Source organism: Heloderma suspectum, chromosome 14 (assembly GCF_057233095.1).
Source record: "Heloderma suspectum isolate Gila_16-S chromosome 14, 16-S_ref, whole genome shotgun sequence".
In the NCBI taxonomy this organism is placed as follows: Eukaryota; Metazoa; Chordata; class Lepidosauria; order Squamata; family Helodermatidae; genus Heloderma; species Heloderma suspectum.
Genome location: NC_139471.1, coordinates 21,130,159 through 21,144,629, shown reverse-complemented (window position 1 = coordinate 21,144,629; position 14,471 = coordinate 21,130,159). Strand labels below are relative to the sequence as shown.

At 47.9% G+C, this 14,471-nt stretch overlaps 1 protein-coding gene across 3 annotated transcripts; it reads right to left on the bottom strand.

Moving 5' to 3' along the window:
* Positions 1 to 1,015: 1,015 nt before the first annotated feature.
* On the bottom strand, positions 1,016 to 14,264 carry LOC146335774 (G1/S-specific cyclin-D3-like). Of its 3 annotated transcripts, none has more exons than XR_014785860.1 (6): positions 13,318 to 14,264; positions 7,160 to 7,375; positions 6,280 to 6,439; positions 5,295 to 5,434; positions 1,554 to 3,013; positions 1,016 to 1,512 (listed from the first exon to the last, which is right to left on the bottom strand). XR_014785860.1 is itself a non-coding variant. In XM_084820715.1 (5 exons), exons 1-5 carry the CDS (start codon positions 14,194 to 14,196, stop codon positions 2,891 to 2,893), a joined length of 1,518 nt encoding a protein of 505 aa, XP_084676841.1. In that variant the 5' UTR covers positions 14,197 to 14,264; the 3' UTR covers positions 1,016 to 2,890. The 3 variants fall into 3 exon arrangements, 1 of the variants encoding a protein (XP_084676841.1); XR_014785861.1 differs by having other exon boundaries at positions 1,036 to 1,512; positions 1,608 to 3,013; XM_084820715.1 differs by having other exon boundaries at positions 1,016 to 3,013.
* Positions 14,265 to 14,471: the final 207 nt, after the last annotated feature.

The following is a 14,471-nucleotide window of genomic DNA, read 5'->3' as shown; positions in this document are numbered from 1 at the left end:
CCACTTCCCTTTCTCACAGGATGCGACTGCATGATGCTCAGTTATCACGGCTGCCTCACAGGGCTGCGAGCTCCCTGCGGGTTTGTCACTATGGGAGACATAGCACAGCAGTGTGCTGGGACAGGCTTGACTCAAGCATCCCCCCTGCATGAAATCGGCGGGTGGCATAAGCCGCCCCCCCATCCCATCAGCTGTAACTTGGAGATAATAGTAAGGTTGGCCTGCCTTACCAGGCTGTTGTAAGAATTACTCCCCCTGTTAGTGCCTGACCTGTGGCAAACAGCCACGTTGAAGCCTCTTTCACCCACTGTGATGTGTGTTTGCTTTCCCTGTGGAGATGTTGTCCCAGCCGCTGACAGGCACTCATGCTCTCTGCAAACAGCATGTGCAAAAGCCCCAGGCCTCAGGTGCAGGCACCAATACAACAGGGTTCCTGAGCATGTACAAAGTGTCTTTATAATCACTCAGGCAACAGGCAAAAATTCTCTCACTGGCGTCCCATCTGTTCTCCCTTTAAGCTCAGGATGCTATTCTAAGGAGGGGCCTCCAAGGCCCAGCAAAGCACGGCACATGAAAACAAGGCCCAGTCAAAATGTATAAAAGTGTCAAGACGGGTGTGAGTGACTAGATTTTAATATTTATATGTGAGCCACTTGGAGATGTTATTATATAAAGCAGTATACAAGTATTACTAATACATGAATAAAACTCGTCAACTGGCAAAGTGAATACTATGTTTCTAGCCTGTGTGGAGAAACTTCCACCATTTCTAGAACGCCTCCTTCAGCTTTCAGGCTGCTGGATTTTGTGTCCTTTTTGTTTGATTTATTTTAAATTTATTTGATGATTATATTTTAAATTGTTGTTTTAGTGAGCCATTTTGTAAACGTTTTAAATAAAACGAGAAAGCAGAGTTCTATTCAGTATTCTCCAGGCAGCAGACCTATTCCCACCTTCCGATGTTCCAGCTAATCTGTGCAAAGGGACAAGCGACAAGCACTACACACTTATTTTTAAATGTTTTATTTATTTATTAAGAAAACTGATATGCTGCCTTTCCAGGCAAAACAATCCCAAGGTGGCTTCCAACAAAACCATAATGCTCAATATATCAATAAAACCACAAACAGCAGCAGTTAAAACAATACACTTAGTGCGCAATCCTATGGGGACTGGCGGCTGCCTCCGAACTCGGAGGTGGCTGACTATCCAATGCAGGGCGGGCAGAGTGTGGAGGGGATCTTCTCCTCCACGCTCTGGCCACCCTGCATTTGCGGCTAGAGGGCTGATTTCAGCTGTCTAGCCAGGGCGCCTGGGAGCGGGGGTGGGGGGAGGCCGGATGGCACATAGGAAGCGTTGTACCAGCGCTTCTGCTGCCCCCTCCTTGCCCCCAGGAGCGCCCCCTTTCCCCCCGCTCTGTGCTGTTCTTCCGAGCGCAGAGCTGGGTATAAACGGTGCCGCCTACAAGGCAGCGGGGGAGAGGGCAGGGGAGGCAGTTTTCTGGGAACCAAGCTCGGAACCCTGTCTCCGAGCTCGGTTCCCAGAAAATGAACAGTCTAGCCACTGTCTAGCGGCTAAAGGATTGCGCCCTTAATACTGTAATAAACAAGCAGTTAAAAACAACCACATAATAAACATGAAATATTAACATTTAATACAATTAATTTCTTTTAAATCTGTTAGGCTATCTGAATTTAGGTAATGGCTATTTTCCATTGATTGTTCCCGCCTTTCCATGTACCATTATGCTCCTGCACCATAACTTTTTTTTGCCTACTGGCCAGAAAAATGCACATCACTAGTAGCAGAGAATTAGTGGAAATGGGCTGGCAATGATCAGACAGTGAACAGTCCCGAGTCATTAATCGAAGGGCGGCGTCTTTGCTGGTCACAGTGAATTCCTAGCTTGAGGCACGCCTTTGTTTCTCTGCCCAATAAAATGGTATTACCTACCTTGGGCATAATCCAGCCAACATTAATTGCTTCTAGGTCCTGCTGGCACCACTAGGAGACATGGCCGTAAGCACCTGCTACACCAGCAGTGCTACATTATATTGTCCACGGAAACCCCATGGGACTTCAAAAGTCTTACCAGGTTTGGCCAGATGCCTGCGCTTCTGTTCATAGCTAAAATGACTTTTGCTTCTCAAAAAATAATTCTGAGAATTCTCCTTTGTGCCTTTTGACAGATATTTCCCAAATATTTGATACCTATATTTGATTTCCGTATTCAACCCATGACAGCTGATATTTGGGCAGTAGTTGATAGGTTTCCCCTCCCCCTTTAAAAAAATGTTATTTTAATGCACATATGTTACAGAGACCGGGAGATAAGGAACGTTTTCTAAATATACAGCAAAGAAAGGGCTAAATTCAAATAATTCTAGGAATGTTAATTCTGGATTAAATTAAATTAACCAAATAATGCTCATCTGTAGACGGCATTAGAAAGCAGACCTTTAGCACATGTCAGCTTTTAACAACGACCCAGTTCTGACATCTCGGTTAGCCAAAATTGCTGGGAATGCTGGTGGACACTGAACCAGGATCCCTGGCTTGTTGCTCTCCTAACAAGCCAGAATTATAAGCCAAAAAGAAACCCTGGTTTATGATTCCAGCTTGTTAGGAGCAGAACAAGCCAGAGTTCCCAGTTATGGAACATGTGGCCACCATGATGTATTATTGTGGGGAGGTTCTGACGACATCTGAGAGCATCTAAGACTGCCTTTCCCAACCTTGAGTCCCCCCAGATGTTGTCAGACTAGAATCCCCATCATCCCAAGGATCAGGGGTTAGGGGAGTTGTACTCCAGCACCATCTGGAGAACCGAGACGGGTTGCTTTTCAAATTCTTGAGTTTGGCCTGTGATGTCTGCCAGCCATTGCACTGATCAGGCTGACTTCCTGGCTATCTCAGGTGGATAACAGGATTCGTGCCGAGAACAGGAAATCTGTTTCAGGTTCTTTGCTATAGCAGCTGCTTCGATGGTCTTCTGACAAACTTTCAGGCAGTCCTGAAGAAGAAGGTGAGAGAGAACAACAATGAAAAAGCTGATCCTTTCCACTCCCTCTGCTCGCCCCCATACCTATTCTCACCACCACATTAATTCAGCACCATCAAACGTCCGAAGCATCCATCCTTAAGACCAAGTCAGATGTAATGATAAACGTGCTTTTGCATTTAATCAGCCTGCCTGTGCTTTATGATCAGCTACCAAGGCCTGGCTCCCTGGCCTGTTGATATTAGGTTAACAGGTACAAGGGAGAGGGCCTTTTCGGTGGTGGCCCCTCACCCATGGAACTCATTTCCCGAAGAAATGGGTGCAGCCCCATCCCTGGAAATCTTACAGAAAAAGTTAAAGTCATTTTTATTTCCAGCTATTTTTCACTCATTCCTGGGATTATTTCATCATTTCTCTTTAGATTATATATTGCTGCTTTTAGGTGGTTTATATTTTATTATCATTTATATTTTTAATGAAATTTTGTACACCCCTCGGGAGGGCTGTTATGCCCTGAAAGGTGGTTTATAAATCATTAAGGGCACAATCCTATGCATGTTTAGAGAAAAAAGGTCCTACAACTCCCAGCATTCCTCAGGTACCTATGGCTGGCTGGGGAATGCTGGGACTTGTAGGACTTTTTTTGTCTAAACATGCGTAGGATTGCACCTTAAATGAATGAGTGAGTGAATATGTATTGGGCACTGCAGCAGAGGTGGAGGGGGGATTTAACCCCCCACCCCCGTGGTCCTGAGGAAAATCCCTCCTCTGAAGCTAGCATTTGCTTTGTGGGGAAATCCCCCACTGGCGCCAATGGGGATTTCCCCCCAATACAAACAGCAACTTCAGAGGAGGGGCCTTCCTCACTACCAGAGCAGGGGCAGAAAGGACTAAATCCCGCCTCCACCTCTGCTGCGATCCCCATAATTATTATCACTCCATAATTAAATGTAATGTTTACATTTAAAAAAACACACACCTGTATGTTAAATGCAGAGATGCATTTAATGCCATGGCCTGTTTGGCCCTTAGTTTGGTTGCCGCTGAGGATTTATTATTGTTGTTGTTGTTGTTGTTATATTTATACCCCGCCTTTTCCCCCATACTGGGACAGAAGGCAGCTTACAAAAATTAAAACGTATGAAAATATACAAAAGTTAAAATATAAATTAAACAACGATACACTTAAAATTATATTAAAACATTAAACAGCATTTTAAAACAGCATTTTAGCTGCTTACCCCCAGGTTCCAACTATGTCCCAAAGGCCTGCTGGAACAAGAATGTTTTAGCCTGCCTCCAGAAACACATCAAGGAGGGAGCCATCCTAGCCTCCCTGGGAAGGGTGTTCCACAGCTGTGGGGCAACCACTGAGAAGGCCCTCTCCTGGGTACCCACCAAACATGCCTGTGATAGTGGTGGGACTGAGAGAAGGGCCTCCCCAGAGGATCTCAGGACATGGGCAGGTTCATAAGGGAGGATACGGTCTTTCAGATAACCTGGACCGGAGCCATATAGGGCTTTATAGGTCATAGCCAGCACTTTGAATTGTGCCTGGAAACAGACTGGAAGCCAGTGAAGCTGTTTTAACAAGGGAGTTGTATGCTCCCTGTAGCCAGCCCCAGAATTTTTCAGATCATCCTGGCTTATCGTTCATGAGGATGTGTGTTGGAGCACACTGCCCAATCGCTCCCCATTTGGCCCCTCCTGCAAGCTAGCCAGGAACTTCTCATAAGAACATCAGAAGAGCCCTGCTGGATCAGACCAAGGGTCCATCTAGTCCAGCATTCTGTTCACACAGTGGCCAACCAGCTGCCCACGGGAAGCCCACAAGCAGGACACGAGTGCAACAGCACCTTCCCGTCCATGTTCCCTTTCAACCGGTGTACACAGGCATACTGCTTCCGATACTGGGGGTAGCACTGGGACTAGTATTCTGGCCTCTCAGATTCAGGGTTAGCCAAGATGGGGCCTGGAGCTTGCCTATGAAGAGTGTTCGGAAACTGCAGTTGGTCCAAAGAGCTGTTGCCGACTGTTGACTGGGGCTGGATACAGGGAGTCCATTTATAAAAAATAGTTATTTTTAGCCTCAGACACCCCTGTCCTCCCAGCCAAAAGTACCCCAGATCCAGTGCAGGACCTGGAAAGTGCTTGATAGGCACTGAGACAGCCTCGTGGTTGAGATGGCATCCAGGAAGCCCTAAAGAGCTTGCCCAAGTCAACCAGCAAAACACTAGCAGAATCCTCATTTCCCAAGGCTTTGAACCCTGTTCCCACCATGCATGGAACTCACCACCTCTGTGCCAGTAATGCGTGCAAGCAGTTCCGTGAGCATCTCGCCAGAAAGATCCGATGGCGGACAGAGCCCGAGGACAGCCACGGCGATACTACCCAAAGCAATCACAGATGGTGGATACAGAGCAAATGTGTAATCTACAAATGCCGGAGGGAGAGAGATGGCGTTAGAGAGAGGAAGGCAGAGAGAGAGAAAGAAATTTATGTGATTGCTACTGCATCCAGTAAAGCAGGGGTGGGGAACCTTTTGCAGCTCACAGGCCAGATTGCCACCTGGGAAGCCTCTTGAGGGCCGCATTCCAGGAGTGGTTATGGCCAGAGGCCAAAGTGGGCAAGGCCCCTCAACTCTCTCACACCCCAATCACACACTCCTATTCATAAAAACATGCACCCCCCCCATGCACAAGCATACACCCTACTCACCACCCACCTCCTAGGGTTGGATCCAGATTTACGCTGGATCAACTGCACTGATGGCAGTGAACTTCCCTGCCCCTCCTTCTGTGACAGCCCCCTGAATATGCTACTCAGAGAGCCAGGAAACCCTGCCGAATGGGGTGAGCTGTGGTGTGTGGGGAGGGGGATCTCCCCAAATCAGGGGAGGGGAGGGGACCTTATTTGAGCAGAGCCCTTCTTCTTACAGAAGGCAGATTCTCTCTCTCTCTCTCACACACACACACACACACGGTATGCCGTCTCCCAGCTGAGAATATTGATAAAGAATAGTTATTTTTCGCCTCAGACACCCATCACATCTGCATTATCCTTGACTTTTCAGACACGGAAACTACAGCTGAAAAGAAGCTTGACGTCAATGGGAGAAGACACTTGGCCCCTTTGAAAGAGATCCTGTGCTGACATTTGTGTCGCACAGCTAGGAGTCCAAAGGGGGGCCATCATCCTCTTCCGAGCCCTGGAACGGAACGGAACTGCCGCTGCCCAGCCTTCCAGCAAAGGCCCACCTTCCGCCGCAGAAAGGATACCTGTTGCACACAAAGCAATGAACGTCTGTGCATGTTTCTTCACCACATCCACGTTCTGCTGGGGCAGGGGGAGGTGATGAAGAATATGTTCCAGGAAGTCGTTTGGTATCACCGACACCAGGTCCCACTTTAGCTTGCCTAGAACTAGAACCTCCCAGTCCTGAATTGAAAGAAGAGAGGGTGTTATGCAATGCAAAACAACAGACCTCTTCAAACAGTTCATGGACAAGAAATCGGCACAATCCGTGGTGTTCCGAAGGACACACATGGCACTTCATAACAGGGGTAGGCAGAAAGGAGATTGGGATCGATTGGTGGATCCAAAAAAGGAAAACTGGGCAGGAGGGGGAATGAAATGGACTACTGTGGAGCAGGGCATGGCTGGCTGTCTGGCTGGCACACTGCAACTTTTGTAGTAGGTCCCACTTGTGTGTGTGTTTTAATTACAGGCATTTTCTAGACCAACCCTCCACTTAATTGCCAGGTTTATTTTACAATTTTAAAAAAAACCCAAAGGGAAGAAAATAAGGGCATTATTATAGGTGTGTGTGGTACACACACCCATAGGAAGGTATGTTGACCTGGACATAGCAGGAGAAGGGGAATGTGGTGCGGTGATCATTTATTAAGTGGCAAAACATCAGTCCTGCTGGATCAGACCAAAGGCCTGTCTCAGGGGTGGAAAATCTGTTTCGGCCTGAGCGCCAACAAGAAGAGAGGAATTTCAGGCTTTTAGAATGGGGGAAAATGGCACAGAAGCCAGGAAACCACCAAAGAAGCAAGGTTGGGGGAAAGGTGTCCTGGCTGTGGGGTGATGGGAGTTGCAGTTCAAGACATCTGGGAGGTACTGAATCACTGATGAGGGGGAAAAACGGCTTACCAAAACCTGGCGTGGTGTGATGGAATTGTCTGTGTAAATGCAGAGTTTCTCCACCGTCAAAGGCACCGTTTCCCGCAGCTTGGAGGCCAAGAGCATGCAGACGGTCCCCAGAAGTTGCAAGTGGTTTTTGGGCGTGGGGACACAAGACAGGTAGCGGTCCAGGTAATTCATGGCCAAGGGGAAAACCTCCTCCTCGCACTTCTGCTCCTCGCAAACCTGACCCAAGCAACAATGAAGGAAGTTTCTCAGTCAGGAAGCCATTCACTGTGGTCTCTACGGAGGCTTTCAAAAGAGCCAGGATCACAGCACTTTGCATGTTTGGAAAGGTGGAGAAAGACGCAAAGGCAAAAGGGGAGCTCTGGGGATGTGTCCTATCGCAGGTGTCCTAACCTGGCAACATCCTTCCCTTTTTCACTGAGGCCTGCGCAAAGCCAAACCATGCAAATAAAAGTCAAACTGTGCAGAATATGACCACGATCGGCCCTTGGAGAAGGAATCAGACACAGCATTTGCTATCCTGAATCCAGGGACAGGAAGACTTTAGGCTTGCAGGATCTACTTTGTTTTTCACTAGAACCCCAAAGTCTAGCAACTGGAACCAGGTGCAAAAGAGCAGCTCGCGGGGTGGGGGGAAGGGTGCCTCTGAGAACATGCTCATCAGCACAGGAATTTGTTTTCAGTACCAGAACTGGCCATTGCACACAAGTCCTTTCACAAGCAAATCTACACAAATCTTTCTCCCTGCGCTTTCTTGAATTCAGCAGCCTAATTTAGGAGGGGGAAAAAAGGCTTTTGTGAAACCATGGGGAGTCAGGCTGCCTTCCTGTCTCCATGTTCACGTGCTTCTTGGTGACTTTCATAACTGCAAGATAGGCATAAGAATCTGGTTTGAAACTAAGAATCTAGTACTGGAGTTTTCTTTGTTCTTCCTCCCTCCCAATCCCTTTTTCTCTTGTGTCGTGTCTTAGGATTGCAGCCAGAGGTGGTCTTATTTTTGATCTTTGTTACATACGATGATGGATGGGAGCCTTGTCGGCTAAAGAGAAGAGTAACAATGTTTTGAAGGTATAAACAAAATAAGAGACCTGTTGGATTAGACCAAAGGTCCACTTAATTCAGCATCCTGCTTCCCGCAGAGAGAAATTCAACTGGTCAAACTCTCTCCAAGTTGATTCTAAGTAGAGAAAAGCTTTGCCTGTTGATTTCCTGCCTGTTATGCTGTAATGAACGGCAAAGCAGTCCCAGCTTGAAGAAAGGCAGCAATTCTACTCCATTTCCATTGTGATGCTAACCCACAATATTTATTTGCTTGACATAAACCTGAAGCTCAAATTTTGTAAATTTGAAAATTACAATGAGATTAATTAGTGCCTTACTCTAGGAACACTTTTCAATGCATCTTAGGGCACAATCCTATGCATGTTTAGACAGAAAAAAGTTCTACAAGTCCCAGTATTCTCCAGCCAGCATAGGATTGTGCCCTTACTCTCAGCTCTTCCTCCAGATAAAAACTATCCAAAGCCTCAATCCTATGCATACTTACCTGGGAGTAAATTGCACTGAACTGGACGTACTTCTGAGTAAACATGCCAAAATATTTAGACAAGCCTTTGGCCCATCACACTGATTTGATTTTTTATTTACTGCTCACCCTACTTTGCGTGTAATCCTTTGCATGTTTACTCAGATGTAAGTCCCACTTAGTTCAATGGGCCTTGCTCCTGGGTAAGCGAGTACAGGGTTGCAGCCTTACTGTGCAACTCTTTGCACAGAACTCAGAAATAAGCATCACTGAGCTTCATCAGGAGGGCTTTAAACTGAATCCTATGGGGAAGGGAGATGTAATGTTGGGGGTAACAATGGACGTAGGCGCATGCACTGCAACGGAGAGAACAGCTCTGATGGCGCCCAATAATAGTCTTCAGACACATGTAGGAAGAAAGCCAGACTATGAAGCACATGGTCTTCGATGTCTATATACTAATGCCCAGAGTATGGGAAACAAACAGAACGAACTTGAACTCTTAATACAAGAGGGAAATTATGACCTGATAGGTATAACTGAGACTTGGTGGGATGACTCTCATGGCTGGAATACAGCAATGGAAGGATATAACTTGTTCAAAAAGAACAGGAGGAACAGAAAGGGAGGTGGGGTTGCACTGTATGTGAAAAATACATATCTCTGCCCAGAAATACAGGAGGAGGAGCTTGGTAGCCCCATCGAGAGCATCTGGGTTGAAATAAATGGAGCAAAGAATAAAAGGAACCTGGTGGTCGGAGTCTACTACCAGCCACCCAATCAAGGAGAAGACAAGGATGAAACTTTTGAAAAGCAAATAGCCAATGTTTCAAGGAAGCATGATGTAGTAGTAATGGGGGACTTCAGTTTCCCCAATATTTGTTGGGAGACAAATTCTGCAAAACATGGCCCCTCCAGGAAATTCCTGACTTGTGTGGTGGATAACTTCCTCCTACAGAAAGTAGAGGAAGGAACTAGAGGATCGGCTATCCTTGACTTGATCCTAACCAACAGAGATGACTCAGTGGATAAAGTAGCAGTTACAGGAACTCTGGGGGAAAGCGACCATGTTGTAGTTGAGTTCTTGGTTCTGAGGGAAGCAAAAGCTGAGTGTAGTCAAACGTGTACCCTGGATTTTAGGAAAGCTGATTTTAATAAACTCAGAATAATGATCAGTAAGGTCCCATGGCAAGCGACGCTAACGAGAAAAGGAGTCCAAGATGGGTGGGAGCTTTTAAAAAAGGAAATTCTCAAGGCACAATCACAAACCATTCCAACAAGAAGAAAAGGTGGAAGACAACAGAAGAAGCCAATGTGGCTTCACAAAAAGCTTAGGGATGACCTGAAAACAAAAAAGGACACATACAGGAAGTGGAAAGAAGGCCAAGTAACAAAGGAAGAGTACAGGCAGGTAGCACAGAATTGCAGGGATGATGTCAGGAAGGCTAAAGCTGAGAATGAGCTGAGGTTAGCAAGGGATGCTAAAAACAAAAAAAAGGCTTTCTTCAGCTACGTGCATAGTAAAAGGCAGAGGAAAGAAATGGTGGTTCAGCTATTAAATAAGGATGTCAAAACGATAACAGATGACAAAGAAAAGGCAGAGGTGCTCAATTCCTACTTTGGCTCAGTCTTCTCCCAAAAGAGGGCCTATGACCCCCCTGGCAAAGGCAAAGTACAGGCTGAAGGGGCAGGATTGCAGCTTGAGATCGACAGGCATATGGTCAAGGAACACCTCATTACTTTGAATGAGTTCAAATCTCCAGGGCCAGATGAACTGCATCCTAGAGTCATAAAGGAACTGGCAGAAGAACTCTCAGAACCGCTGTCCATTCTCTTTGAGAAATCATGGAGGACGGGTGAAGTGCCAGATGACTGGAGGAGGGCTAACGTTGTCCCTATCTTCAAAAAGGGTAAAAAGGAGGAACCTGGGAACTACAGACCAGTCAGTCTGACATCAATCCCTGGGAAAATTCTGGAGCAGATGATAAAGGAATCCATCTGGAAGCACCTTGACAACAATGCCGTGATTACTCGAAGCCAACATGGATTTGTCAAAAACAAGTCCTGCCAGACAAATCTGATCTCATTTTTTGATCAAGTAACCTCCCTTGTAGACCGTGGGAATGCTGTAGACATCATATACCTCGACTTCAGCAAAGCTTTCGACAAAGTGCCCCATGATATCCTGATGAGCGAACTAGCTCAGAGTGGGCTAGATGAAACAACGATCCGGTGGATCCACAGTTGGCTACAGAATCGGACTCAAAGAGTGCTTATCAATGGGACCTTCTCAAACTGGGGAGAGGTAACGAGTGGGGTACCGCAGGGCTCAGTCCTGGGCCCAGTGCTCTTCAACATTTTTATTAATGACTTGGAGGAGGAGGTGCAGGGAATGCTGATCAAATTTGCAGATGACACAAAATTGGGAGGGATAGCTAATACTTTGGAAGACAGAAACAAAATTCAAAGTGATCTGGATAGACTGGAGCGCTGGGCAGAAAACAACGGAATGACATTTAATAGGGACAAATGCCAAGTTCTGCACCTAGGAAAAAGAAACCAAAGGAACAGTTACAAGATGGGGGATACGTGGCTCAACCACACTACAAGCAAGAAGGATCTTGGAATTGTTGTCGATCACAAGCTGAATATGAGCCAACAATGGGATGTGGCTGCAACAAAGGCCAATGCTCTTTTGGGCTGCATTCATAGAAGCATCACTTCCAAATCCCGGGAAGTACTAGTTCCCCTCTACTCAGCACTGGTTAGGCCTCATCTGGAGTACTGTGTCCAGTTCTGGGCACCGCACTTTAAGAAAGATGCAGACAAACTGGAGAGGGTTCAGAGGAGGGCAACAAAGATGATCAGAGGACTGGAAACAAAGCCCTGTGAAGAGAGACTGAAAGAACTGGGCATGTTTAGCCTTGAGAAGAGAAGACTGAGGGGAGATAGGATAGCACTCTTCAAGGACGTGAAAGGTTGTCACAGAGAGGAAGGCCAGGATCTCTTCTTGATCATCCCAGAGTGCAGGACACAGAATAATGGGCTCAAGTTACAGGAAGCCATATTCCGGCTGAACATCAGGAAAAAATTCCTGACTGTAAGAGCAATACGACAATGGAACCAATTACTTGGGGAGGCGGTGGGCTCTCCCACACTGGAGGCCTTCAAGACGAGGCTGGACAGCCATCTGCCAGGGATGCTCTGACTTGGATTCTTGCATTGAGCAGGAGGTTGGACTCGATGGCCTTGTAGGCCCCTACCAACCCTACTATTCTATGATTCTAATTGTATTTAAACCCAGGTAAGGGTGTTAGGTTGCAGTCTCAGGTTACAATCCTGCACACAGGTACCTGGGACAATGCCCCATTGTGAACACAGTGTGACTTACATCTGAGTAGATATGTATTAAAGTTAGTTAAGGCAAGTCACAAAAAAGGGTTCTGTCTTTTCTAGCCTCAAACAGGATTGTACTCCAACATTGCAATAATATGTATGTCTACTTAGAAGCAGGCTTCATTAAATTCAAGAGGACTTACTCTTGACTATACATCTGCATAGGATTGCAGTTTACAGAAAAATTTTACTCAGATGTAAGCTCATTGATTTAAATAGAGCTTACTCCTAGATAAGTGGGTTTAGGCTTCCAGCTCCATGTATTTTAATTGGCTGCTTATTTGGAGTTTTCATTATGGACTGCTTCAGTTCTTGATTTGGCTTTATCTCCTCTCTGTTCTAAACAAATATTTTTAAAAGATCTTTTGTTTCATTATATTTTCATTATCATTGTTATTATCCGCCTTGGGTACTGTATGCAGAAAGACAGAACACAAATGTAATAATAATAATAATAATAATAATAATGTTTAAATTGTTTTCAGTTTTGTATGTTAAAAATGTTATACTACATTTTATTATCTTGTATCTGTGGTTTGTAATTTTTGTGAACTGCTCAGAGAGCTTTGGCTATTGGCTGGTACGGAAATTAAATTAATAATAATTTCATTATTATTATTATTATTATATCATATAATAATGATAATGCCTTTGATAGTATTCTTCAGCTGCACCACAGATAAAATCTTAGACATACTTATTCGGATTATCAAGTATGTTTAAGATTTTATCTGGTGTGCAACTGAAGAATAATGTCAAAGGTATTATCATGATGATGATATAATAATAACCGTGACATAAATAATATGAATAATAATCCAAATAAGTATGTTCACATTTTTATCTGTTGTGCAGCTGAAGAATGTTGGCCATTACCATGATCAAATTTTTTATTCTGGAACATTTCTATACGCTTCCCATTTTAAAAATCCCAAGGCGGTGCACAGCATATTACAAGACAAGACACCTTTCAAAGCGCAACAGCAGAGTCATATTAATGAAGGTGGTAAGGATGATTGCCTTACACCAACCTGATGCCCTCCAGATGTGTTGGGCAACTCCCAGCATCTGGGAGTTGTAGTCCACTACAGCTGGAGGGCGCCAGGTCGCATTAGTATTCATCCAGCTGCGCAGAAAAGGATCTCCTCCGCTTCTGCTTTTGGGAAGAAGCCCCGCGGCGATCCTCGGGGTGTGCCACCGCCCCAGGGCGACTGGGGGGCGGGCTAGAAGCGGCACAGACCTCGAGCATCCAGAAAGCCAGCATCTTGCGCATGTAGGGCTGGATCTCCGCCTGCAGGCCCTGGAAGTAGGCGGCCGGCGGGCTGCCGCGCCCCTCGTGGCTGAGCAGGTTGCGCAGCACCCGCGGGTCGCGCAGCAAGCTCGGGTCCCGCCTGGCCCGCGGCGGCGGCGGCTCCTGCGCGGCCGCAGGGAGGGCGAGCGAGCCCTGGAGGAGCATCGCGGGCGGAGGCGGCGGTGGATCCACGACCCGCAGTTGCTGGGACGGGCGGCAGCCCCGCCGGAGCGCCCGCCGCCGCCGCCTCTTGAGGGATAGAAACTTGATCCGCGGAGTGGAGCAGGCGCGGTTGGGCTCTGGTGCCGAAATCCAGGGGCCCCCGGGAGCAGCAGGCGGCGCCGGGGGCAGCGGAAGCAAGCTCCCTTGCATCCCTGGAGCCCGGCCGGCGCTGCGCGGGGAAGGCGCGCCCCTGGCGCGGCGGGGCAGCCGCCGCCCTGCAGCTCCCAGCGTGCCCCCGCAGCCGCGCCCGCCGGGCGGTGCCGGGAGCTGCGGGCTGCTTTTCCGGCTGCCCGGGGTCCCGCGCAGACGCTGCTCGTCTCGCAGCCGGCTGCACGTGGCGGAACCCCGGGAGCGCCGTGTGGCGCGCGGGGTGTTGGGTCGGGCCCGGGAGACCGGGGCTCGAGCCCCCACTGGCCTTGAAGCTCGCCGGGTGGCTGTAGGATAGGCCTGGCCTACCTCGCAGGGCTGTTGTGAGGATGAATCGGAGAGGAGGAGGAGGGGGACAGCGTGCAACAAGGATGAACCGGAGAGGAGGAGGGGGACAGCGTGCAGCGCCTTTAGCTCCTCGGAGGAAACGCGGGGTGCGAGTGTAACGAACGAGCACATGGGTTTGGGGTTCTAGGGGACAAAAACGCGCCGGCCGCCCTGAAGCCGGCCGCGCGCCCAGGGCGGCGTTTCAAAATGGCGCCGCGGCCGCCGGCGCCATCTTTGCTCCTGGCGCCCCCCGCCCCCCGCGGCCATGTTCGCTCCTCTCGGGCTAGCTCCGTTGTCGGGCGCTGCGCTCCATGAGCCGAGCTTGGCAGCCTCGTTTCGCGAAAGCCCCTAGGCGGCGCTGCGGCGTCGAGGCCGCCGGAGAAACCTCCCGCCCGTAACGAAGATGG

Bases quoted from the DNA above. Each gene is read 5' to 3' on its own strand.
- LOC146335774 (XM_084820715.1), bottom strand. From the start codon at position 14,196: ATGTGCTCGTTCGTTACACTCGCACCCCGCGTTTCCTCCGAGGAGCTA. The intron at 7,376-13,317 runs GTCTGTGCCGCT...TGCTTGGGTCAG, and splicing joins TGGCTTTCTGGATGCTCGAG to GTTTGCGAGGAGCAGAAGTG. The intron at 5,435-6,279 runs GTATCCTTTCTG...CGGCATTTGTAG, and splicing joins CATTGCTTTGTGTGCAACAG to ATTACACATTTGCTCTGTAT.